This window comes from Sander lucioperca, chromosome 12 (assembly GCF_008315115.2).
Source record: "Sander lucioperca isolate FBNREF2018 chromosome 12, SLUC_FBN_1.2, whole genome shotgun sequence".
Lineage (NCBI taxonomy): Eukaryota > Metazoa > Chordata > Actinopteri > Perciformes > Percidae > Sander > Sander lucioperca.
This window is the reverse complement of record NC_050184.1, coordinates 7,592,745-7,619,378: the sequence shown is the minus strand read 5'-3', so window position 1 is coordinate 7,619,378 and position 26,634 is coordinate 7,592,745. Positions and strand designations below refer to the sequence as shown.

The 26,634-nt window shown below is 38.8% G+C and overlaps 2 protein-coding genes across 7 annotated transcripts; one reads left to right on the top strand and one right to left on the bottom strand.

Annotated features, from left to right (window-relative positions):
* Positions 1-57: 57 nt before the first annotated feature.
* On the bottom strand, positions 58-12,010 carry znf362b (zinc finger protein 362b). Of its 6 annotated transcripts, none has more exons than XM_031286281.2 (9): positions 11,828-12,010; positions 9,384-9,447; positions 8,842-9,130; positions 7,590-7,694; positions 6,128-6,446; positions 5,269-5,493; positions 4,768-4,846; positions 4,437-4,595; positions 58-2,989 (listed from the first exon to the last, which is right to left on the bottom strand). In XM_031286281.2, the coding sequence occupies exons 2-9, from the start codon at positions 9,444-9,446 to the stop codon at positions 2,873-2,875; spliced, it is 1,356 nt and encodes a 451-aa protein (XP_031142141.1). In that variant the 5' UTR covers position 9,447; positions 11,828-12,010; the 3' UTR covers positions 58-2,872. The 6 variants fall into 6 exon arrangements, with proteins under 6 accessions (XP_031142141.1, XP_031142145.1, XP_031142143.1 ...); XM_031286285.2 differs by having other exon boundaries at positions 8,875-9,130; XM_031286283.2 differs by having other exon boundaries at positions 8,842-9,103; positions 11,828-11,985.
* A 1,547-nt stretch (positions 12,011-13,557) lies between these two features.
* Positions 13,558-26,407, top strand: si:ch211-112c15.8 (tumor necrosis factor receptor superfamily member 1A). The gene is made up of 10 exons (XM_031286327.2): positions 13,558-14,090; positions 15,746-15,842; positions 15,949-16,068; positions 16,704-16,841; positions 16,968-17,007; positions 18,285-18,451; positions 18,689-18,853; positions 19,345-19,382; positions 19,687-19,789; positions 24,687-26,407. The coding sequence occupies exons 1-10, from the start codon at positions 14,076-14,078 to the stop codon at positions 25,070-25,072; spliced, it is 1,269 nt and encodes a 422-aa protein (XP_031142187.1). The 5' UTR covers positions 13,558-14,075; the 3' UTR covers positions 25,073-26,407.
* The last annotated feature ends 227 nt before the right edge of the window (positions 26,408-26,634 follow it).

Sequence of the window (26,634 nt, the reverse complement as noted above, 5' to 3'; positions counted from 1 at the left end):
CTAAAACACAGATTTGTTGGCAGCTACAGTTTTTAGTACAAACCAAGCAATCAGTGATGAATTTATAACAGTCTGTTTATTAAACAAGGTAAAGATACAAAGCTTTTTTTCCTTTTTTTAAACATTGATAACCTTAGTTTAACTTCTCAGTCTTGGCTGTGCATATTTAGTTGTCTAGAAACTTTATATGAAACCACAATGCAAGACAGGAAAAAGTAATAAATCTACGCAATATCTTTTCATAGAGAACATGGGTTAAACAGTTATCATACAGATTACAGCTCAGGAACTCCATGCGGAAGGAAAAAATGAAAATGTTCACACGACTGAATACTGCAGAACACAATACAGATTAATGGAAATGGGATGATAAAACAGTTAAGGCTTACATGTAATTAACTGATATAAAACATGGATATTAATAACATATGGGTAACTAAAATAATTACAGTAAGTTCATACATAAACCTTTACAAAACCCAAACAGAGCATGTTTATGAAAACTAAAAAATAGGTACTATAAATGAGTAACATGTTTTACAGTACAGCAACATGTACATTTTCCCATTATCTCAAAAGAGAGAGTAAGTTGAGGAGGCAGGGTCTGTTGTTGGCGTAAATGTCTGTTTTCCGGCCAGTGGCTTGAGTAATAAGTTTTTTTTATTCTTTTGAAAACATACTATATACTGTATATGTATTTTACATTATTCTCAGTTCCATCTCAAACGTAATGTCTAGCCGTAGCACCTTTTCTGAAGTGCCCTGAAGAATACAGGGTACTCTATTAGTACCATCCAGAGGTTAAAGTTACAGTAAAAATACAACAAACAATACCGTGTACAATAAAAACAATACTAAGGAGAAAAAAAAACATTAAAAAAAGAGAAGCATCACCTCCACATCAACTCATATCATAAGCATATGGAATATGACATACTGCAGTTTATTCCAAATGGATAAAGCTTATTAAAGTTTAAAAAAAAAAAAAAAAATACTTGGGTCAGAGTAGCTGTACAATAACTTCACATTTTGGTCCAATGTTTGGGTTTAAAACTGACCACTCAAGTAAAATATAATTTCCGCTTAAGTGTGTTTAAAAGTAGGGCTGAGTAGAGCTGGCACTGATACATGTGCAATGTATTCAACCTCTAATACTTATAATAACTAATATTCAAAGCTTAACTGAGTAGAGAAAGCAGACACGCACTGTAACACATTTTGCTTTCTCTTAAAACCTCAACAAGGTTTATATATGGCACTAGTTAAAATGGGACGTGTGGAAAACATACCGTAAATTCTTAAATAGAAGCCGGGGGCGTGGTAGCCATGGACAAATACAGGCCCCAAATACAGGCTGGAAGAAAAAAACAAACAAGGGTGATAGATTCCTGGAGCCACATGTATAAATGATGTGAACCTACAAAAACTAAGCATGAGCCATTTCTCACACACTAACTGGTTACTGGAGAATGTGCACCGCAGGCATACTTCAGACCATACACACAGTTATCTAGAGATGGTTGCAGGTGATATGATGAGGAGATCAAACACAACCTTATAATAAAACCTTGATTTTAGGTTGTTTGCCAATTTTACTGATTGTGTTATTTTTGCACTCGACACCGCAATCTGTAGAATCTCAACTCATTTCTAAACTTCTGCCATCGATCCTCTGCTGATGACCGTTTACCATCATTTTATGCTGAATTGTGAAGTACTTTTTAAAGTCTGTTTCAACATGAGCTCTATAAATGAATAAGCTGATGCTATACTGACATTTTAATAATGATGATGATTGAGATATTACCGCTACAATGGTTTACAGGTGTGAAGATTTAATGGTATGGCCGCTTTTAATTTGAAATGGATACAGGAAGTGTTGAGTGTTGTATCAACAACATAATGCAGTCAGAAAGATTCATCATGGTACCCTCTGCAGCTGAGGTGAATAAAGGCCTCAGCCACTATTTGAGAATTTACGGTAATGTAAAAAGCAGTGTTTCTTTGATCATATGTTATGATCATAAAGGTGCCATAAAGGTAAATGTCAAATATGGAGGGAAAGATTTTAAACTAATAAAAACATTCATCCTTCTTCCCTTGCATGTTGCTCTACTTTTTGCCTCCCAAAGTCAATAATGCAACATCTTAATACAATCATTAAATGTTTAAATTGTCATCTACCGATTGCCTTTCTTCAAATTTAGATGACCCTGTCAATGTGTACTTTCACAAAAATGTGAGTAAAAACAAAGAAAGTAACAGGAAAAAGACTGTTATTTATACACAGTCTGTGCTCTTAGCTGCCACAAGTAATGCCCTTTGGCATTTTCCATCCAACAAGATTGAAACAATTTTCAGCCAAAACCACAAGGCCTAAAAGTGCTTAAAACATTTCTTTGGATGTCTTCAGAATACACCCAGCAAACATTTTTTTCTACTCTCTCAATTCTTTATAAGGGCAAATATCACCTGGCACATTTTGGAAACCCATTTCATGGAAGAGGGAAAAAAAAGAAAGAAAAAAGAAACCTAACTAAAACATTTCTGATGGCCAATGCATCCGGCAGTTTACATGACGCTTACGAAAGTGCTTATTAAATCTGACGCAAGACATTCTTTGCCACTCGATCCTCCGGACAACATCTAGCTGTATTTTTACATTCACAAAATAACTCTGTGCTCATTTTTGACAGACGGCCCGTGTCAAGACGGATGGAGGCAGCCTGTTTACTGAATCTAGCACTGAATGCTTATGTCAGCTGTCATAATGCTAATGTAAGCCTTATGTAGATGGCTGTGGGTGCAGGGCCTCATAAGCTCCAGCCTAACATAGACTTTGAATCCAACCTGCTGCTGAGAGGCTGGGGGCTCAGATGAGGGAGATGCGTATGGGGATGCTGGGGGACTCGGTTCTCTGAGGTGACTGGTGGCTCACTAGGTGCTCCACCACCGTATGTTTGGACATGTGCTTCATAAGGTAGGTCTCCTACAAAAGACATGAAAACACACCAAATGGTCCAAAATGTAATTACTGCCATTAAGGACAACACATTGGACAAGAGCCTAAAAAAACCCAGTTTATTTTTCTTTAAAGTGCTGATATTATGCTCATTTTCAGGTTCATAATTGTATTTAGAGGTTGTACCAAAATAGATTTACATGGTTTCATTTTTCAAAAAAACACCATATTTTTGTCGTACTGCACATTGCTGCAGCTCCTCTTTTCACCCTGTGTGTTGAGCTCTCTGTTTTAGCTACAGAGTGAGGCATCACACTTCTGTTCAATCTTTGTTGGGAGTATGCATGCGCAGTAGCTAGGTAAGGACTACTAGCCAGTCAGAAGCAGAGTATGAGGGCGTGCCATGCTAGCAGCTAGGCGAGCATTATAACGTGTGTTACAAAGTGACGCACGTTTGTCACGGAAGTAAAGACTGGACTACAGTAGAGATTTTTGGAGCAGTTTGTGAACAGTGTTTTCTGTTGGAGATGGTGAGTCCCTTTGGGGTGGAGTTTGGGCTTTTTCACTTTGTAAACCTATAATGCGCACAAAAAGATATATAGCACGATAAAGGAAAGGGAAAAAGCATAATATGAGCACTTTAAATCTTTATCAACAACAACCATTTTTGACCCTTTTGTATCAAATAGAATATTCTCTGAGTACCTTTAAATACAAGACATATTCTAGATAAATGTATGTGAAGTCAAGTCAGTGGACTGAGATGTAACAACTGCAGCAAATGTCTAACTTCAGATAGAAGGAGCTAAAGAAAACACATTTAATCAAAAGCTTTTAAAAACTAAATTCACCAAAGAAGACACTGGCTTTGCAGTTGTGTCCTGCGACGGAAGAACAAAGCCAAGACAAAAGTTATGCTTTTGGTGTTCAAACCTTGATCAGATTAATATGATAGAAGAGAAAAAAAACAGCCAATATTCACATTTTAGAGCTGGAACCGGAACATATTTCGCATTTCTGCTTAAAAAAAGCCATTGAAATGATGCCATGATCAAAACAGTTAATTGAGTACATACATTTTCTGTCGATTGTGTACTCAATTAATTGTTTCAGCTCTAGAGTAATCTGTTGGAGAGATACTGTATTTGCAGATGGGAGGTGGTAGCAAACACTTTGATTCAACTGGATAAGAGATTAAATATGTACCTTGCCAATCTGTTTTACAAGTAAAAATTATCAAACAAACTGGTACTTGTCAAAAACAATTCACTTCTTTTCTGTATGTTTGAATACGAGCAAGAACATGTTGACTTGTTAAATATCACAAACAGGAAACGCAGATAGTTTCAGGCCAAGTGAAGCAGAGAATCATCAAAGGCCATCATCTTATCAGCCATGTAAACAGTCAGTCTGAAGGCACACTGGAAAAATCTAACACACATGAAGATAAACAGATAAACTGTGGTTTACTTACTGAGGTGTATGCCCGGCCACACATGCTACAGCAGTAGGCCTTAGCATTTTTAATGGCGTGCGCTGACAAGTGGATCTGCAACGATGCGGAGTCTGAGTAGGCACGGTAGCAGTTAGGACATTTATACGGCTTGTCTTTATTGTGCTGCCTCTGGTGAGACTGTTGGGGAAGAAACATGCAAAAGCTTTCAATTTGGACACCTGCTTTGTGATAACAATGCAATGAACCGGTTTGTTTTTCCCCCTGTGTAGTTGTCTACCTCAGTGTAAAGTAACAGTTCTTGTTGTGATATCTACTGTGGCAGAATTAAGTTGTGTGACCATGTACTGACCTGGAGGTTAGACAGCTGGGTAAAAGCCTTTTCACATCCGGGGTGAGCACATTTATAAGGCCTATCGCCAGTGTGGATTCTGTGGCAAAAGAAGTGGAATAAAAGTTAAAAATGACTCAAAATAGCTTTTTTATGACTTTGATAAGAGAGATGATGTAGTTGAAGAAACTGAATCAAATTCCACAACAGATTCTATAACTCCAACTTCTCGCCGCATATTTTAGTCACAACCTTGATGCACCTAATATACAATAAAAGAAATACCTAGCCAGGAAAATGACAAAAAGGGGCAAGATTTGATTCCCCAAATGATATGCCTGAAGTGTAAAGGGATGTCAGCAGACAAATTCTCTGCAAGAAAAAAACACATTTTAAAATGTTGTAAATATTGTGTCAGATTTCAGTTGCCCAGGTATAGCACGCGAGTTTACGGTAGCTCCTCAGTAGCCATTTCTTTTCCCAACACTAGCTTGATTGCTTTGTGTCCACAGCCGGACCGACCTGGTGTGCTGCTGCAGGTGTGACAGCTGACGGAAGGAGTTCTCGCAGTAGGAGCAGTGGTAGGGTTTGATCCCCAGGTGGATGCGCAGGTGCTGGGACAGGTAGGAGGCGTTGGCGAACGTCTTGGAGCAGTGGGGACACTTGTGGGGTTTGGCCTCCGTGTGGGACTTGGAGTGAATCTGCATCTCGGACTTGGTTAAGAAGGTGAGCGGGCACACTTTGCATCTTGGTGACAAAAAAGGACACAAAAATGCATAAAACATGATCAGATCAGGTTGTTTTAGTCAGGTTTGTCTAGAAATTGAGAAATTGCTGTTCCAATACCGAGACCACTTTTCAAGACATAAAGCAAAACACAACCAATTCTGAATCATAATCTATATCCAAACGAGCAGTAGCACCAAACCCAAACCAAAGTCAGAGTAGAGTTTAATTCAGATGAATTCAAAAGAAGTAGATCATGGTTTATTATGCAATTAGTTGCTAAGAATTCCTACAGACCTGCATTGTGCTTACTGTACCTATCAAATTAAGTCTACTAAACTAAAATAGAAGATGAAGAAGAAATTGGTTATGTTTTTCCAGGTGTTAAGATCAGTTGACAGTCCACTAAGTGAAACATACATCCAATCAGGTGAATGATAGATTCACATCAATGTCTCAGTGAGGAGAACCACATCTCTATCAGCTACAGCCTGCATAACACCAAACCTGCCTCAAGCCAATGCCTATTGATCTTTTGTAGACCGCAATTACATTTGTGAATTGGCTTTGCAAGGCCAGCGTTGAAAGGAAATATCCTATCCCCTGTGATGCAGTAAAAACTTAAAGACAATAGTAGCAGCTTCCTGTGTCTAACCTGTAGGTTTTGCCCTCTTTAGGTGCCACGGTGACACAGCCTTGGTCAGCTAGGATGGGGTAGGGCACCACCAGCAGAGGACCAGTCTGGTTTTCAGCTTTGATCTTCTTCCGTCCCCTGGGTGCTTTGGGTGGGGGGCCCAACAGTCCCGCCAGGCCTCCAACTTTCATGTGGTCCATGCCAGGACCGCTAGCCAGCCCGGAGATGATGTTCACAGAGGGGGCACCGCCCAGGCGGTTCTGGCTGCTGGAGGTTGGAGTCGTGGGGGTCAGGGCCTCTGAGGTGCTATGGCTGTCGGGTCGGGACGAAGGAGCCAGACCTGTGGAAGTGAAGACCACAACCGTTTACCACAACACTACACATGACCTGAGAGGCTTCTGGTTGTTGTTGTTTTTTAAAGATTATTTTTTGGGCATTTTAGAACTTTATTTATAAGCCAGCTGAAGACATGAAAGGGGAGAGAGAGGGGGAATGACATGCAGCAAAGGGCCGTAGGTCGGAGACGAACCCGCGGCCGCTGCGTCGAGGAGTAAACCTCTATATATGGGTGCACACTCTACCAGGTGAGCTACCCAGAGCCATTTATTTCAATTAGTTTCCGTATGATATAATGATCAGTTAGCAGATATGTTTGAATTGTGGAATGCATCACAGTGAACATCAACTGTGTTTTTTTGCCAGAGTTGAATGTGGTACACAACTTAAGCTTCAAAAGGTCTGCTCACTGATTTCTTACATCGTACAGGAACAAATAAAAACCAATGGCTGCCTTGAACAGTAGAAAATATACGCTAGAAAAATACACTGGCATTCCTAAAGCACAGCAGCACAGTTTGCAAAATGGTAAGCAGTAACGTGAAGAATACATGATCTGTAGTAAACTTGCAAAACTACTTGTATGGTCGTTTTTACAGCTCAACAAGCCAAGAGCGTCCTCAGCATGTGTACCACTTGTTAGAGAATATACTGGTTTTATAATTTGTCGGTTCACCACAAGTCAGGTTATCTGGAACTTTCACAACTTTGAAGCTAAAATTGCCTCAAGAACCAGCAACTGTGTTGCTCAGTATTAATCCCTAACTACTGTTGGCACTCTAATGCACTGCTTAGCCTGCACAATACACTCTCTCTCTTTTCCCCACTTTAGGCCTCAGTAACTGTTTAATAAAATGTTTTATTTGATGTTTGGCACACCTTTCAACTAACTAACGATACACTAAGCATCTCAGCAGTGGCCTATGCTGACTGCCCGAATGCACACTCAGTGTAATCACAGTAAATTTACTTGTCTTATTTACCAGCTATGTTATGTTTATTGTACCTTTACTGTGTTGTTTCTGTATCCCAATCTATTGAGATAATTTAACAGTATGACTGATCACACTGCTGTCAATTTTACCTACACCGGAGGCTGATTTTCCCCGCCTCAACAGACCACACAGAGACCAACTGACTGCAGTACCTGAGCGATGGTTGATCCGGCCCTGTTGCTCGCTGAGCTGTCTCATGTGCCAGTCTTCCCACAATCCTTTGGCCTTCACTGCTGACTTGTCGTCCATATTTCCATCTGGAAGTTATCAGGTGATAACATTTTAATCAGTGAACAGTAAATGGCGTCTTGATACAGACAGATGTATGCTGTGTTATTACCGCAAAATCTGAGGTCCTCATTCAAGACTCATTGATGAAAGAAAATCAAGCACAGGCCTTTAAAATGCATATAAGTTAGATGGCTCATTAACTTCAATTTAGAGATGTAATAGGTCCACAAACTAGGGCTTGGTATGATTTGACATTTTTTGATACCTCTGTGCCAATATGATAGCTGCATCTTTATACCAATACCCAAATTATGTATAATATCATGTCTTGACACAAGGAGCCTTATGAGGAATTGTGTTAAAGTGCCCATATTATGAAAAAATCACTTTTTCTGGGATTTGGGGTGTTATTTTGTGTCACTGGTGCTTCCACACGCATACAAACTTGGAAAAAAAAACATCCATGCTGTTTTGAGTGAGATACGGGTTTCTGAATGTATCCTGCCTTCAGTCTCCGGGTGAGCTGGTCAAAATCGGCAGGGCCGTCTACGTCATCGGCCGAAACATTTGGTGTGTGCTAACCACTTTAGCTAATACCACATCAGCTAGCTGTTTCTCCAACTTCGGTCAGTACAAGGCAGGATTAGCCGGGAGACTTCTTCTAAACGAGGGCGCACTTCCAACTTTGCGTGGAATACCTGCAGACGAGGGACATGTATAGTTCTATACAATTTATTTTGTAGATTAGGGTGAACTCGTTTGTGTTGTAGCAGTGTTTTGAGAACGAGGTGGCTAACCGCTAGCAGTGCAGCGGTAGCTTCTAGCTAGTAGTCCTTACCTAGCTACTGCGCATGTGCGACTCCCAACAAAGATGGGATAGAAGTGAGATGCCTCACTCTATAGCTAAAACAGAGAGCTCAACACACAGGGTGAAAAGAGGAGCTGCAGCAATGTGTAGTACAAGACAAATATGGCGTTTTTTGAAAATTAAACCATGTAAACCTATTCTGGTACAACCTCAAAATACAATTATGAACCTGAAAATTAGCATAATATGAGCACTTTAAAGAAAAATGATGTTCCTTATTTAAACCGAATCTGATCAAAGAATAAATTAACAAGACTAAAATGACACATTTGAGTCTGTATTCAAAATGTATTGAGGTCCAGTACCTGGGCCAACAACCAACCAAGTGAAGGCTGTACCTGGTCCAGAGCTGGAGGCAGGGCGAGCATGCAGAGCAATGTCCGGTTGTCCAGAACCCTGCGGCTGCTGGTGATGGCCCTGCACCTGCTGTGGCTTTGACACAGACATGACGTGCTGAGCACTACCGTCCGGGGACGAGGTGGGCACCAGCAAAGACTGCTGGGAAGGAGTGGAGGTAGGCGGCAGGTGCAGGGGTCGGATCTTCTCGGCCATCAGCTGCTCCTTGATCTTGTTAATGAGCACCAGGTTATCCAGCTGAAAGGGTTAACGGGTCATGCTCAACAGAAAACAGCCACCGTGTGTGAATGTCATTCATGCCCCCCAAAAACACATCCCAGGATAGAAAACACTGACCAGCACACAGTACAAGTTACATTCTATTTTTATATATTTAGTTTGTTTCACTGATAGACTGGTGCTGAATGGCTGAAAAGACATTCACACATGGAAACAAATGGCAACGAAAGGTGGAAATGTCACAGTAATTGCATGTGATGCGTGGACTTACCTGGCCTGGCATGGATGGAGGGGGCGGCCAGAAATACGGGTTGTTAAATCGAGGCTCTGCCATCCTGAAATGAATAAAATGTTATGTAGCCGCATTCAAAAGTCAAGTTATAGCCTACTTAATGAGCTGTTATTTTACTACACGCTTGTCAAAGTCAGTCAGGATCAGAGAGGGGATTACGATACAAAGAATTGTTTTTCAAACTGCAGTGTCTAATGTCAATGTTCTGAAGAAGATGTGTAGGCTGTGTGTTTATATTAGCAGACTGGCAGACTTTAATTGTGACAAAGAAAACGATTACACCCTAACCTCAAGCAACTAACAGTTTCATGTTTAGTAGAAAAGGTGAGTTTCCTTTGACCCCAAATTATCATATATACATTTCATTAGTTTCCATCAGAGCACTTAAACTGCTCCACCTATCCACTGAGGACACTTTTTGTAAAATTAACAACCTTGCATTAATATATATATTTGTTCCAATTTCCTCTAGGACAAATATACCAAGGTTATTTAGCATTTGTTTTATGACAGGTAAGTAAAGGGGAGGTTGGATTAACCTAAAAAAATACCATTTTAACCACAGCTGAGTGTGAATGAATAATGTGACACACAGAGGTTAGAGATGGCCCGATACCATTTTTTGCTTCCCGATACCGATTCTGATACCTGAACTTGTGTATCGGCCGATACCAAGTACTGATCCGATACCAGTCTGTCATATATTTTATTATGTTTTAACAACTGTATACTACTATCCCTGTATGGATGTGATATTATTTCTACCTTTGTTGTCGGTCTGGCTCAGGTTAAACTCTTTGTGAAACATGAACAAACACAAACAATGAATGCCACAGAACTTTGTTTTATTATGTAGTTTAACAGTCAGTTATAACGGGAAAAATAACATAAATAAACTACTTTAACGTAGATTTTCTTTAGGGCTTTATTACGTGGTATCGGATCGGTGCATTAACTCCAGTACTTCCCGATACCGATACCAGCGTTTTAGGCAGTATCGGGGGGCGATACCAGGAACATCTCTAACAGAGGTAAATGTTACATTGGCTTTGGGTTTTATGAGCTTAAATGCATTTCTTTTTCTTCAAAAAAAAAACTACATTTGAATGAAGACTTTATAAATACAAATGTAAGACAATTTAACATATTTAAGGCTGGTAAAATTGGATTTATGAGATCTTGGAAATGTATAGTTTGAAAAAAAAAATATTAACTCAAGGTTCACTTATTACTTTTCTGGCTTTTATCCACATCTCACAGTCTTCCTCAACAGATGGGGTTTGGGGTAAATCTGGAGTTTAAATTTCGTCGTCAAAAAACTGGATCTATGGTATTTTAGAATGTTTAAGGACCTGCATTAACCTTGAAAAATAAAATTAATAAAGAAAAAATAATGACAAAGTCATAAACCTCGGATAAAGCTGGCATGACTTATTTTTAACAGTAGAAGTTGCTAATATGTTACATTTATGTTAATAACTCAGTGTGTAAATCAGGCCTACAGTGGGACTATGAGCCAAACTGTCACCTTTAAGTTAACACAGGTCAAACATCTAGGCTAAATGTCACCTAGAAATATGTCCTCACTTATGAAAAAGACATCAGTGGGACAGAGCCTTAGCCGATTAGCTTGGACATTTAGCCCCTCTGTTCCTATTGTCTGAGAGTGAAATCCTGAAAATAAGTGAACGTCGCTTTAAATGTTAAGATAAACGCAATGAGAGAGAAAAAAACTTTTCTTTCTTTGACTTTTCGGACATGTCGGTCGTCTGAGAGCATCTCTGGACTCACGCTGATGGAGGGTTTCACGGATCGAGCCTCCCGGTGCGACTCAGACATTCTCAGACAGTTTTCTTTAAACATTTCCAGACAAAAGAGAAACAAAAATGGCAGCCTTATTTTTATAAGGCGGGACGCCATATTCTGCAGACCCCAAAAATTTAAGAGCATGAACATCTTATCGTGAGGAGGGTGTCGGGGATAAGAAGCGAGCCGACGCGCACACAAAGGTGTGTTTATCATGTCAAAGGCATGAATGATTGTTTACGGCGAATTGCAGGTTTGAATAGCCCGGCCTCCCCACCTCTTAAAAAAATTGACACTTCCCACAACAACCATGTCCTGCAAAAACAGCACGGAAACGGACAAGATGCAGGCTCGACTCAAACGCCACACTGACTAAAACAACCGTACCAACGCTTTAAGGTCAAAATGTAACCGGCGCACAGTGTCCTTTCTCCCGAAAGACGCTCTGCCATCTTAACCAAATTTCACTTTTAGGGCTGCTTTTTTTCACATTCTGCAACTTCTGGGCGAATCAAAGGACAGCGATTGCGTTTTGTGCACAATGCACGCATTTAGGAAGCTATCGCTTATCAGAGAAATGCACAGCAGTGAAGACACGAAAAGACATGCACAAATACCTTGTGTCCTGATTGCAGATATTGTCTTGCGAGTACAGCTATAATATAAAAGGTTCTTTCTGCCTGCCTCCAGTCGGACCACCGCTTCCGGGTCGCTTTGTTCACTTCTGGTTGCTGCTGCAGGCTCAATACAGTGCAGAGAGAGGGAAATATTCTGCTAATGTTGCTTTGGATTTTAACACGATGACCTACTTTATTCACGTTTAACGGCCAGCGCATAAATGATGAATCTAATAACGTGATTTCGGTGCGTGTTTGGGTTGGATTTAGCCGACAGTTCCGCAGGGGTGAAAGTATTAACTAGCTTACTCAAATCCTGAAATAGCAACGCCACAATGTAAACATAGGCTACTTCATCACAAAATGTCCCTTAATGCAACTTATGACTGCTAAATGTACCAACATATCAAAAGAACAACTGGAAAATTGCCCCTTTCAGAGTGATACATCATGCTGTTAGGTGTTTTAATCTGCAATGCATCATATTTTACATCATAATGTTGTATGTGGGAAATCTTAAACAGCAAAGAAACTCCCAGTCAGAAGGTAAAACTGCAATAAAAATGTAATGGAGGAATTTAAAGTATATAAAAAGTATTGCAAAACTTTAATGCACCTACCTGTATCCCAAGCTGATGAGTCATCATAAGTAGCTAAACTCCCCAGTACATACTGATTTAATGATTTGCAGGTCAAAACCAGTTTGCACTCCTCTCCTATATTTAATCAGGTAAAAGTCTTGGATACGTTTTTTTTTTAGAGAGAGACCTTGCCAGTCGATGGTATCATAAACACATTACAACAATGATCTGAAATAAAGTAAAAACAAATAAGAAGCAAAAGAGAATTTTTCTCTCCAAAACCTAGACATGTTAAGGTTATAACTGGGCTAAATTTGGTTGAAAGAGAGAGTTTTTAAATATAGGTTAAATATATATATATATATGTACAACTGTTGTGTCAACACAGTTGAGATAAACCTTCACAGACTGTTTCAACAACATTTCAATGACCATATTCCACTGTAAAACGGGAATATTTTAATGTGTAGTTAGTACATTGAAATTTAGTCATTGAAACGGTGTTAAAATTATAGTTATATTTTAGAAACACATTTATCTCAACTGTAACTTTTATGTCTAGACCTCCAAATAACCAAATCAATCCTACTAGTGCCTCCTTGAGGAAGGTTTCATTTGTGTTCAAGTCATTTATGATCACTTCCTTCCTGGCCTGCATCATCGTTTTGTCAGTATTTTACATTTTGTAAGTACCCCAGTTTTGTGTTAATACATCTGAATCTAAATACTTATTTTATTTTACTTCCCAGTTGTTGACATAATGTAGGTGCAGTTTGAATGTCAGAACCATGAAACAAACAGGATTTTTGTACATCAAAAAATGAGACTACAATGTATAAAGTTGATTGAAACTGGATTCAGCTTTGTGTTTTTTCAGGTTAAAAAAAGTACACTATATAACTTGCATATGTTTTTGTTTATATTACACTTATATGTTATATTTAAAATAATTGGCCAAGACTGAGATTTGTATGGTGACCACTTACCCACAGGAGGTTTACTACAGAACATATCCACTAATTCTAATGTGTGTGTTACAGTCAATTAGACTTTAGACTTTAGACTTATATATATATATATCTTTGGTTTCAGTCTTCCTTATGAAGAGAAGGAAAATAGAGTTGCATTACTAATATGCGTAATACATCCAGTGTGCCCACCCTCCTATACCCACACCACCGCCTAAATCCAAACGTTATATCCGGCTCATGAATTATTCTCATGTAGAGTCACGAGTTCTTGTGTCTGAACCACATTATTATTACAGAGGTACAGTGGAATTATGGGAAACAATCTGGTACAGGAACTCATTGACGTTGCCACCAATAGTTGTGTCAATGTGTGTGGGATACGTGATCTCACTGATACTGTGTTTCCTGTTTCTTGCACTACTTCAGAAGACTCTAAGGAACTGACAGCTCTGACCCACGTACACGCAAACATATACACACACACACACGCACACACAATATCACACAGGCTTCCTTTAACACTTCATTTGACTCATCTTAAGAGGAAATCTACAGATGGCTTAAAGTCGTCAGTTGTGAATTTAGTGGTGTCTTCGCCTGGTGATTACTATAGTGTGATCATATGACTTCGAAAGAGTGAAACTAACACTCATCTAAAGTTGGTTGTTTAACTTCCTCACAGTCTACTCTTCCAACATGGACTTTGTTTTGGTAAGTAATCCAAATCAGCTTTTAGATCATCACTCATTGTTGCAGTAATCGTTGTCACAGTATTGCTGTTACCATCAAAGTGACCTAACAAACACATTATGTCTCAATATTTGCTAGATAAGTTTGGTTAAAGGGATTGTTCACATTTTAAACATCATTTGCTTATTCTTAGGGGGATGTTGAGCACTGTGAGAGAGATACACAGTATATATGTACAGTCTCACCATTGTGGTTTTAGTTTTTAAGAATTAACAGGCTCAACATTGCCAAACACCAAGGTTGTTGATGAGAGGAGTCATGAAGTTGTATGTGGATGAGTGAAGTGGGGAAGGACTCTTAATTAATACGGCTCTCTGTGTCTAACCAATAAATTTGCTCAGATTGCCACTAACGAGTATTTACGGTATTGTTTAATCCAATTATTTTCTCAATTAGTCGTTTGGGTTGTAGAATCAGCAAATAGGGAAAAATAGTTGTCGATTCATTTTCTGTTGAGCAACTAATCGAATATTTAACTAATCATTCCAGCTCTAAGATTTACATATTCAAGTGTGTCTGTGACTAAAAGATATAAGGATGTGTTTTTACAATGGTTTTAAGATAACCCTAAATAAAGCCAAACACAGACCCTTCTTTTGTTGCTGGCTGGCAGATTTAGCTAAAAATGGTGGTGAACAATTCTGCAACCCTGTTACACTGAGCTCTCTGATCGTGTGTCCCGTTGCCACTGAGCAACAACCCTGTTGTCTGTGAGGCTCTCAAGATGAGATGCCTGTTTATGATTCATTTTAACTGTAAACAGCTTTTTCACCGGTGTGTGACCTGTGTAAAGGACCTCTTTAGAGAGGATAGTTTAATTCCAAAGAATTGCAGACAGAGTTTGGCATATCCCTATCTAACTTCTTCCGATACCTACAGGTTAGAGAAAAATACTTCTCTTGAGGCCCCATTCAGAACAATTGGACGGAAGGATGTTTGAAAATTGACCTACCGCAAAAGTGTGTAGTATTTTATTCAAGACCATCCCTGCGTCTCCTTCCTTAGATCCCATTAAGCTACAATAGGAAGAGAAGATGGGATCTATTACACGTTAGAGTACTCTTAGGCTTCATCTGACCAGGAGCAAATTGGCAAAATGTTTTTTAGGTGTGGCTGAGTTTAAGATGAGGATCCGGGCACCCACTGCCATATTGTTTGGACGGAGGTTTTTGATACCCTTTCAAATGAATGTGGCAGGGTTTTGATCTGAATTATTCATGGTGGTCTTCAATGAGTTAACAATTACCAACCAAACTGCAACACTATCTCATCTCAAACTTAAACAGCTAAAGCATACAACTTAAGCCTCAACCAGAAAGTTTGATAAGATCTGGCAAACTTTTCTGTTCTATTTTCAAAATCGCACATTTTTTCTCTCTTTCATTTTCTTTCATTATCCCCTGATAGTATGCGTTTATGTATGGGAAGGATGTAAAATATTTGAATATACATATTTGATAACCTGATATCAAAGGTGCATTCAAATTAATAAACAAAAGATGCACATTGAGCAATGTTTCCGCTACAGCTTGTATGGCAGCTGTAGTGTCACAAGTCAGTTGATTTGTGAGCATCTTCTTCTCCACACAGACCTGAAACCTAGTCTTTTGTTTCAGGTTTTTCCACTGATACTTGCCTTGTTTTTCACTGGACAGTGTGACACTGAGGTTACAGGACAAAACGGGAGTTCATGTTATGAAATGTGCCCACCTGGTAAGTTGTTCATAAGGAGCTGTATGCATTTATGTGCTGTACAGTTATAGTGGAGTAATCACATATGAACCAATTCCCTTTTCTCCTTTTCTCCAATGCTTCTCAGGGTATCATGTAGCCGGTGAGTGTGCTGATAAAGAGCACAAATGTGAAAAATGTGGTAATGGCACATACACAGATATAGAAAACTCAGTGTCAAAATGCCTGCCGTGTGCTGTATGTGGTCGTAAGTATCTTGTTCAAATACCATTATAGCGTGATAGAAACACATGCTGTCAGATTGTGATATATTGTGTTAGCTCTTTAAATTACCCTTGACCAAGATAATAAATTGAATTGATATTTGCTGGTTATTTAAATGAAAATATGATGCTTTTGGTTGCAGTTAACATTTGCCTCTTTTCACAATGAAATTCATTATCATTGTGTCATGTCATGCCATTTAAAAAAAATTAAATAGCAAGAAATACGATAACGATAGCATGTAGGTGGGTTTTTTAGGGATCGAAGGAACATTTTGTGGTTGGGAAGAGCAGGTTTGTGTATGTGAGATTAGAGACTTCGTTCCATGAAGGCAATGTGAATTCATGTACAGTGGCATTCACATTTTAACTCCAGGTTAAATGGGATCTTGTCTTAATGGTCAGGTTTGTCCTAGAACAGGGTTAGCGTACATTTTGAACTAGAATTAAGAAATGATCTGCGTTGATTAAAGCAATGTGCAAATTGATTCAAATAATTCATGAATCATGCTTCTCTGAGTTTATTGTACAGCATGAAATCCTGTGGCCCCCTAGTCAGGAATGTGTGTTAATGCTGTGGATTGAGACAGAAACACTATATTTTTTTTATTTTCCCCAGATTATCAGGAGGAAGAACATAACTGCTCCTTTAATAGAAATGTGAAATGTAAATGTAAAAAGGGATACTACAACTCCCCACCAAAGTCTGAACCCACCAAAATGTATTGCAAGAAATGCCCCTGTGGACCTTGTAAAGGTAAGTGAAGTCAAAGCATTCACAGCTGCCATATTAATTCATATCCTGGCTTATTCAATATAATATATTTACTCTCAAACAGAAACATGTTGTTCTTTGAATTCTCACAATCTAATTTTTTTACAGAGCCTTCCAACAACAAAAGGAAATGCCGGTCCTGCCAAAGGTGGGAGGTCTTATAAGACAGGTTTAGATTTTGTTTTTGGTAACAAAGTGGAAAGCACACACAGAACTGCAACCTTAACTGAAGGCAGAAATCAGAAAAGAAATTGTCATCTGCATACTGTAGTGATAGCTAGGGGTTTTGCCTTTTAATACTTTTTGGGGAGTCCGATATATTGTTGTCACTATCTCTTTATCTTTCTACTTTTATTAGTTGCTATATTTACCTTTTTCTGTGTAATTCTTTCTATGATATGGCTTGCTTTTTTGGATAATTTTATGGCTTATGTACTCTATGCAAATGGTCTGGCATAGTAGTAGATTCAATATGTTTTTATCCTATATGTTTTTCAATTTCTATTGAGGGGTCTCTTCTTTCATCTAATTATGGGAGCAGATGGATTTTGGAGTTTGTGTCGCCTTCTCTGTGATGTTTACTTGACCAAGCCTGACACAAACCACTGTGGGGTTACAACTAAAGCTGAACCAATTAGTTGATTAATGTAATTGATTAGTCTATTGACCAAAAATGTATCTGTAACAATTTTGATAATGGATTGTTTTGGTAGTTTAATCAGGCAAAATTGGCAACTATTTGCTGACTCCAGCTTCTCAATTGTTATAATTAGCTTCATGTTGTTTGTATTATTTTAAATTTGGGTTTTTGACTGTTTGACAAAACAAGACATTTAAAGACTTTTTTAATATCAAAAGTTTTGATATTTTAATAGCATTTTTGTCTTGATCTAAAATGCATCTCAGTGGTCAAATCAAGTATGGCATCATTTCAGAGTGGTGGAACTTCTGCAAATCTCCAGATGTTTTTCACATCTCTCTTTCACACTCAGTTCCTGTGGTTTTACAACCCGTTCTCACTCCCAACTTGTAAAAGGTTTTACTGAGGCCCTGCACTACCTGTGCTGAACAGTGTGGCTGTGCCACAGCTCAATAGTGATAAACTGTCCAGGCAAACACAACGGGGGAAATTATACTAAAAGACTGTAACTTTTGAAGATATCCATTTGATTTGACCAACTCAGACTGTTGAAGATAAACCCCCATCACTTACATTGGAATCACATCAGGATGGAATAGTTTAATGTCCAGTGTGAACAAGACAAATGAATACAACAAGAAAAACCTGTTTCGATGTTCATATAGGCACCTGCCTATTGATTTAAGGCTTGAAAATTAAAAAAAAAATCCCTATCCTTAAAATGTATGGATAAATGTGTTGTCTGATTTGACTGTTGTCCTTATTAGTCACTTCTTTTTTTCCAGTTGTTTGGACCTCCCTGAATGCAAGGAGCAATGTACAGAAAGTGCATTTCCAACTTCAACAGATCTATCAACAACATCTGCAACCACATCTGCATCTCCAGCTGCAACTACGACCACAGCTTCAAACAACACATCGGATCCTATCGTGAAGCCAGTTCTACCTATCTGTTAGTGCAATAAATGTGCTAATGACAGAATAACTCACTGGTCTATAGTTTTGTAGTTGGTGATGACTTATATGCCCATAAATACTTTATTGATTTGCCTGATTGATTTCCCTTTTACTGATTCATGTGTGGTCAGCGTTGAATATTGTTGAATTTATTCTGTGGATTATAGACAGAATTACTGTATAAATTGATGCATAGTGGAATGATGTGAGTGTATCTTTGTGCCCACACCAGCGAACGAAATGCTCTGGCTGTTTCTGGTGGCATTTCTGGTGACATTTCTGGTGTTCCTTTTGCTCCTGCTGCTCTTCGCCAGGAATCTGTTCAGATACCCAAATTGTCTTTGCTGGAGTGCGAAAAAAGACCTGAAGCTGCCTGTTGAGCAGCCCAAATTCAATGGTAACCACTAGTGGAATGTATCTAAGCACATTTTCTCTAGTACAGTTTTGAGTTACTTTACTACTTTTACTTGTAGTACATTGTTTTTACATTGTAGTATTGGTACTATTGCAAAAGTAGCTAATTACTGTTTTCACCAATGACAGTAATAAAAGTAGCTACATACTGGTGCTTTGAGCTTTGGTAGTTATCCACTGGAGAGATTCACACACAGTGAACAAATATATAATGTTTTGTGTAGTTTGTATGAAGATACGGAGCAGGTTCTGTGACATAACACAAAATATGATAAACTCTCATGTATGATTCCTTACACACTTATATTTTGTGTATATAATGCAAGTTTAGACTTGTGTTGTCAAGGAAAGTATTTCATTAAACAAAAAATGTCTTTTTTACAGAAATGTAACTGAGTTTTATTAAATGTGCTTTCTCAACTGAACATGTTCAAGCAGGACGCCTACTGATAATATCTGCTTTCCTCCAAACAGAACAAAGCAGTCATCAAGGCAGCATCCCCAACACGCTGGTTTGTGCTCAGTTTCATGCATTTCATGTTTTGTTGAGATTGTGACCTAGATTGTAGCAGTGCTGTAGGTGTCAGAGGTCAGAGGGCCTTGTGAAAAAACACACAAAAAAACAGTTAAAGGTCAAGGAGAGCAAAGATGAAAAGCCACACAGTTGTAGTCAAATTGAACTTAAGCTGTGATAAATTATCAAGATTTATAGGTGTTTTAGAAATGCTGAAGAATTTTACTCATCACTCTCTAACATTTAACAGAGATGGTTGCAACAAAGATTTTTACTTCTTCTTTCTTGTTTATCCTTCCAAGACATTTAACATATCTGAGGAAACTCCCATGATGACTTTTAGTCAGAGTCCAGCCACGCCACAACATCCAGCCCACATCGCTTCTCTACTATCAGACCACAAAGGTAGGATTCAGTAGTTGATGCTCTGCTACAATGCACAGCCTGTGAAGGACTTGGTTGGAATGTGTTCAATATATTGCAATGTTTTTTTTAAAGATTATTTTTTGGGCTTTTAAAGATTATTTTTTGGGCTTTTCCGCCTTTAATTTTTGACAGGACAGCTAGGTGAGAGAGAGGGGCAAGACATGCAGGAAATTGTCACATGTCGGATTCGAACCCTGGACCTCTGCGTCAAAGTATAAACCGCTCAGTATATGTGCGCCTGCTCTACCACTGAACCAACCCGGCCACAATATGTTGCGATGTTTGACATCATTGTTCCTCTCCTAGTGCAGGAGGTGCCTCCGAAATCCTTCTCATGCTGCCTTGATATTCAACCTACAGGCTTTTAAAGAAACGATTTTACTACATGGCATCAGGTCTTCCACAAATAGTCAGCACTTCTCTACTCAGGCTATTTCCCGTAGGCCCTGGAAACTGCCACTCTTAAGAAAGAATACTCTAGAAAACTCACTAATGAGCAATAGCCTACTATAAAACCTCCCATTTTTAAGTAAAATAATGTAAAAAGGCTATTTTTCCACAGGTTAACACCCTCTTGGCCCTAAAATAGCTTTAATGTTTTCCAGTCAGGATTTCGACCACACCAAAGCACTGAGACTGCTCTTGTTAAGGTCTTGAATAGCATCCACTCACAGTGGAAAGCTTTGGTAATATTTGAGCTCAGTGCTGCATTTGATGCAGTAGACCCAGTGCTACTCAAAACGGGGGTTGGAGGTAACGGAACAAAAAAAAAAAAGAATACACTGCCTACGTAGCTTCTCTGACAAAAAAAAACTAAACAACGCTGTGTGTAGGCTACATCAGGGCAATGTTTATTTTTATTTCAGAACATGCACTGCATCGGTGCGAAATGTAAAAATAAAATAAAAAAAAATAATAATAAAAAAAAGAAAGAAATATATATATATATATATGTATATATATACACACACTGCAACAATCAGTGCAGCAAGTAGGCCTATACATCGGACTACTAAATTAACCAAAAAACACACCGTGGTCTCCACATTCTTGATCGGCAGAAACGGTTTTTGCTTGTTTGGGATCCGACTGGCCAGCGTAGCCTATTAGAAAAAGTTAAGCAAACTTTGTTGTCTTTTTGACATTTTTCCCCTGAGTGAAATGAGAATAACAGCAATCTCAACCAGCACAAGCGCTTGTGTCACTTGAAGTGCAGCGCCGCGCTGTTGAAGTGCCTCCCCTCCCTTCGTACCTCTCCCCCCTCCGTCTTACCCTGAAAATTCACCTCAAAACGCATCGAAAATGCAAACACAAGATTTTTGTGGAACTTCAATGGGGAATAAAGACTAACAAGACAGATAACAACATTGAACACTACGCAAACAGTAATTTATTTTTTCATTTAGGCGATTCATTTTTCATAGTGACACAGGAGGTGCCGGATCCAATAAAAAAGGTTCCGGATCCAACGTCGGAGGTGCCGGAACATGTTCCGCTTGTTCCGGCTCAAATTAAGCCCTGAGTAGACCACTACATATTACTAGACAGATTGGAAAACTGTGTTGGACTTTCTGGCACAGTGCTTGACTAGTTTGAATCCTCTTTGAAGAACAGAGACTACTTTGTGTCGATCAGTAATTTCATATCCGAGCATAAAAAACATGACGTGGAGTTCTCCAAGGCTCTATTCTCGGGCCCTTTTGCCATAATCATGCAGGCGACACACATTTATATAATGATATTACCAGATTACTTTGTTCCCATACAAGCACTGGATAAGTGCATTCAATTCAGTAATTGGATATGCCAAAATTGACTCCAGTTAAACAAAGATAAAACAGAAATAGTTGTCTTTGGACCCAAAGAAGAACAATTAAAAGTCTGTTCTCAACTTCAGTCGCTAACGTTAAAGACTACATACCAGGCCAAAAATCTTGGTGTAGTCATGGATTCAGACCTAAATGTTTACATCCACATTAAGACAATTACAAAATTAGCATATTATCATCTTAGGAATATATCGAGAATTAGAAGACTTATATCTCAGCAGGATTTAGAAAGACGTACCTATGCCATTCCCTTGTTGTTGGAAGGTGCGATACAATCAACTATCAACTTGCCAGCTGCTTTGCCTTGCCTTGTAGTATTAAACAAATTTTAATTAAGTGAAAGTCATCTCATGATATTATCACTGCTACTATTGCTACAGTACTAAACTAATGTCAATAGTCATGATAGCAAGCATACCCCTAGATACATACAGAAGCTTGGAGGTGTTATGATCTATTCTGAATTAAGCTGAATGAAACCCTCACCCTATAAGCAGAGCAGTTTCATTACTGAAATGTGAAAGCAGGCGCATATAATCAAAGAGACATTTGCCTCATGAAAGTAAGAAACTACCTTCTTCCAAACTATAAAGAAACATTTGTGAAATTGGTCTGGAACAGAGTCAAGTCAAGACTTCTTCATGGGTGTTTGTGAAACTGCATTTTTGAGGTGGGCTAGAAGGGTTAGGAGGAAGTGTGATATATGAACTGTCTCTAAGATCCTTAAAGAGCCTGTTAGCTTATAAAGGAGTAATACAAACGGTATGTCAATACTGAAAGTCTTAATTAGGGCAAAAGGTGGAATGGGTTTATGGATGACAAGCTGATTAACAATATCAGGAAAATTGAGAAAGATCAGATACATTAGTTTAATACATTTTATTGTCTCATGTCTTAGTGCAAGCATCCACTCTGCTAAAGTGTCCTTGAGCAAAACTTCTCACTTCTTTACAGGTGATGGTTAGAGAGTACTTATGATAATGTTTTGATAATGGGTGATCTAAATGTCAATTTGTGCTGATTGGACTATATTTAAACTACAAACCCTCTTGCAATTACCATCTACCATGGTCTACTGTCCACCATTTAATAATGCGTACCACAAAGTGTATGTTATTGATAATGAATGCATTTTGCTCCATACTATGCTTATTTATTGACAAAATCTATTTGCCAGATGGTAAACTCACACATTTTGTACACTTCCTCTGCTACCATTTTGCAAGCTTTAATCTCTCTGCATCCGACTCAGGGAATCAGGTCTCTTGCAAGGTATAGATTTGTTGTTAAAGTATTGCCGATATTGCATTTAGGCTGAGTCCTTCACAGCGGCTGCGGGTTCGAGTCCGATAAAATAATCTTTAAAAAAAATATTTCAATCTTCCAGAGTCACCTCACGCACAGCTTCTTCAGCTTTGCTCATGTTAAAATGTAGCATCAATTGTCATCATGCCACTAATGCCAAACGCCCTGTGATAAAAAACAAAACAAAAAAACATTATGGTGACACTTCCCAACCTATCATGTGGTGCACTATCTTCAGCTGCAGTGTTCTCATACTCAGAGCGTCAGCCTTTTCATCTCTGCTGGTTTAGCACAATATTTATCATTGATCAGTTATGTGGTCCAAAGTGTGGAGGTGGAAACTGGGAAACAGGACGCCCTCACTTTTTCGCGTCAGTCAGCAATTCAAAGTTAGGGGAAATGACAGATCAGATAGTGAGTGCAGTCACTTAACTGTAAATTGTTTGCATCCTTTTACATAATGTTTTAACTTCTTTGAAATCATCAACATCCACACATGTACAGATGTTATGTACAGTAATATGGAGTGTGAAAGGTTGACGAAACCATGTAGATTTTCCACTTCTTTTTATTTTTACCTTTCATTTGCTCATTCTCAGAATCTATAAGACTTAATTTGTTTTGCTTTATTTAAAGCAAATTACAGTACATCAATGCTTCACTCGTGATAATGCAGTTTGTTATTCACTAATTGCCTGATACAGCCCTGTGTTACTAGGAAAACTTCTGAAGTTCAGTTTAAAAACATACTCTACTTTTAGGAAGACCTTACAACTGCATTTCCTGCATTAATGATGTCATGTTTTATTGTCTGGCATTTGTGGCAGAGCTGAAAACCCCTTTGTGTTCATAGTGCTGTTGGCATTATGTTGATGATTATGTTTATTCCTTTTATGGTAGTTGTCTGTTTTGCTTTTACTATATGTAAGGACATTTTATTAAGGTGGACACATCATAATAAACCTGCATCCAAGTTACATAATACTAAGTGTTGTTGACTGTCCTGTGCAATGTGTTGTTCTGTATCACTGTGTTGAGTGCCTTGACATTGATGTTTTACAGTAGGTGTTTCTTTCCACCTGTGTGATTCAGTGTTTATTTTCCCATTAAATCCTGACATGTGTGTCTGTCTCTCAATACTTTCGGACTTCCTTACCTTGTCTTTAGCACTCTGATCCAAACCCATTGGTTCCTACAGAAGACGTAAATCTTAAAAAAAACTGCTCACTAATATATCGTTTTATTTTTTTAAAGTGAAAGAAATTTTCTAAAAGAGCTGTACACTGTAGTTTTTAGGAAACGTTACTCAAACAGGATGTACTAATGAATAAGTGATCGCCGACTAATGAAGAAACCCAGTGCAACAGTGTGGCTTTATTATGTGTTTTTCAACAACAATGGAGCTCTATGGCACAGAGGAATAGGCTATATCAAGCTTTGGCAACAGTTGAGTTGTTGGTTTTGGTCTTACCATGGGATTTGTTGACAATAAGAAAAATAAAGAATATCACCAAACTTATTTTTTAAGAGCACCTGAACCTTTTCATAATAAATGTAGTCAGTGCAGGGCTAATCTCCTGACTACAATGCCTCTGCACAATTATTATATCTTGATGACCTTTAGTTTACAGTTGGGTTTATAGTGTAGTTGGCCAAAAAACAGACAGCACACTCTAGCAGCTGACTTTTTCCACAGCAAAGTTTTCGGTGTCCTCTGATTGTCTGTGTTTCTCTCCACCCAGCTGTCCGACAAGATGAGCAATCAGAGCACTGGCCGGCCGTCGTCCTCTACGCGATTATCAACGAGGTGCCCTTGCGTAGGTGGAAGGAGTTCTTGCGTCTGCTCTCTGTGGCTGATCAGCAGCTGGAGCGAGTGGAGCTGGAGTCCGGTTTGGGTCTGGGCTCCATGGAGAGGCAGTACCAGATGCTGAGGCTGTGGAGTCAGCGCTCCTCTGCGAGCCTGAATGACATCTTCTCGGCCTTGCACTACATGGATTTATCCGGCTGTGCCCAGCTGTTGCAGGAAAGAATGGAAAAGCTGCAGTGGAGGCCTGAACTGAAGCAAGGTTTCACAGCCTGCAGAAGTTACACCGACCATGGCTTCAATGGGGCAATGCAGGACACCTGAGGACACACGCACCATACTATCAGAGACGTCATTGCTTCAACTATGGAGGCCAGTTCCTGGAAGGGATGTTACTTGCTGAAAACTGCATTTGTGTCATAAATGACTCATACTGAGTAATGCAGATGTATAATTATAGCTTAAAAGTTAAATTACATTATAGAGCACTGTGGAAATCCTGATAGGCCCAACTACAATTGGGGTATAGCACTTCAGATAAGTGTACAGTATAATGTCTACTTTCTTGAGTTTTTATCAGGTTGAGCTTTGGGTTGATTTTACCTCCAAATTTACACTTAAAATGCAGAATGTAACAAAGCTGCAGAACTGGAGCAGTGGCTTCCTCAAATACATGCAACAACAACAGTAGCAATTTTAAGAAGGGCATCATGGCCAGTTAACACTCAGATAGAACTCTAGTAATCTAGCTGGAGCTACATGTTATTTATTTTTTAAGGGAAATCCCCTTATAGTAGCTTTACTGTCAAAACACACCACTTAACCTCCAGCTTCTCGTGTGCCGTCTCTCAAAAGGCCAACAGTTGAGGGCTGTGGTAAATGGTGAAATGTAAATGTTTCTAACTCTTTCATTGTGTGCATAAGCAGAAAGTGGTGAAAAGGAAGAGCAAGTCAACTTCCTTGTTTTAATTCTAAAGAAGATGATTTTAGTCATTCTTCCAGAAATCTGTGCTTATTTTTGGCTTTACCCAGTCATGGTAAAGACTCTTCTTCAGTTTGAGTATTTAAACTGTGTGAACATTTTAGTGTACATCTATGATGTTTGAGTCTGGCATCACCTTCATCTCTTTTCAGAATGAAAGTCTGGTGTAACAACTCAGCCACTCACTCTTGTAGCGCACCCTTGTAAAGGGAGGAATACTGAAAACCCCACAGAACATCAGATTTTCAGTTTCCTGCAAATAAATGGTGTCAAGGTGCAGTTGGCTGGGTTTTTCCTCACCACACATATTCCATCTAAACTGATGGTTTCCTGTTGTGGGGTTGGGGTATCTCACTTTGAGAGTTTTTGTGTGTCAATTCAGTTACTGACAGTAACAGACTTGGACTTTCCAGTAAATGGACGTTATTATTTAATGTTTTGATAGGAATCTAGGTATGTGGTTTGTGGCTTTGGACCTTGAGACATATGAGTGTATATTTTATAATTATTATTTTTCATTTTGTTACATGTTGCATATTTTAATACAAATCTTAGGGTTATGAATTGTATCCTCACTGGAGTAACCTGTGGTACAAATGTGTGTTAACATGGTACTGTAAGAACCTTAGTCAAAGTGTCATCATACAGTATGTCATAAATAAAATTCCTGGCCACAAGGTGGGAGTATTGGCTGAGTGTTTGAACCGCAGCTGTTGTGCAGTTTTGAGCACAGTACCCAAAAGAAAGAAAATTTAGTCAGGGTGCTTGAGGACCTTCTATTCTTGAGGTGGATTAGACCAATCTCATGAATTGCAAATTCTGCTTAAGCACAAAGAACAGCTGTCCTACATTGTCCATGTTCAACGGACAGAAAGCATTGATCCCATACAGACATGGATCCAGA

Coding starts and splice junctions, on each gene's coding strand:
- znf362b (XM_031286281.2), bottom strand. CDS start 9,446: ATGGCAGAGCCTCGATTTAACAACCCGTATTTCTGGCCGCCCCCTCCA. Junction 9,131..9,383: donor CTCCATCCATGCCAGGCCAG/GTAAGTCCACGC, acceptor TAACCCTTTCAG/CTGGATAACCTGGTGCTCAT. Junction 4,847..5,268: donor CACCTGCAGCAGCACACCAG/GTCGGTCCGGCT, acceptor CTTTTGCCACAG/AATCCACACTGGCGATAGGC.
- si:ch211-112c15.8 (XM_031286327.2), top strand. Junction 17,008..18,284: donor AAATGCCGGTCCTGCCAAAG/GTGGGAGGTCTT, acceptor CTTTTTTTCCAG/TTGTTTGGACCTCCCTGAAT. Junction 18,854..19,344: donor TGAGCAGCCCAAATTCAATG/GTAACCACTAGT, acceptor TCCTCCAAACAG/AACAAAGCAGTCATCAAGGC.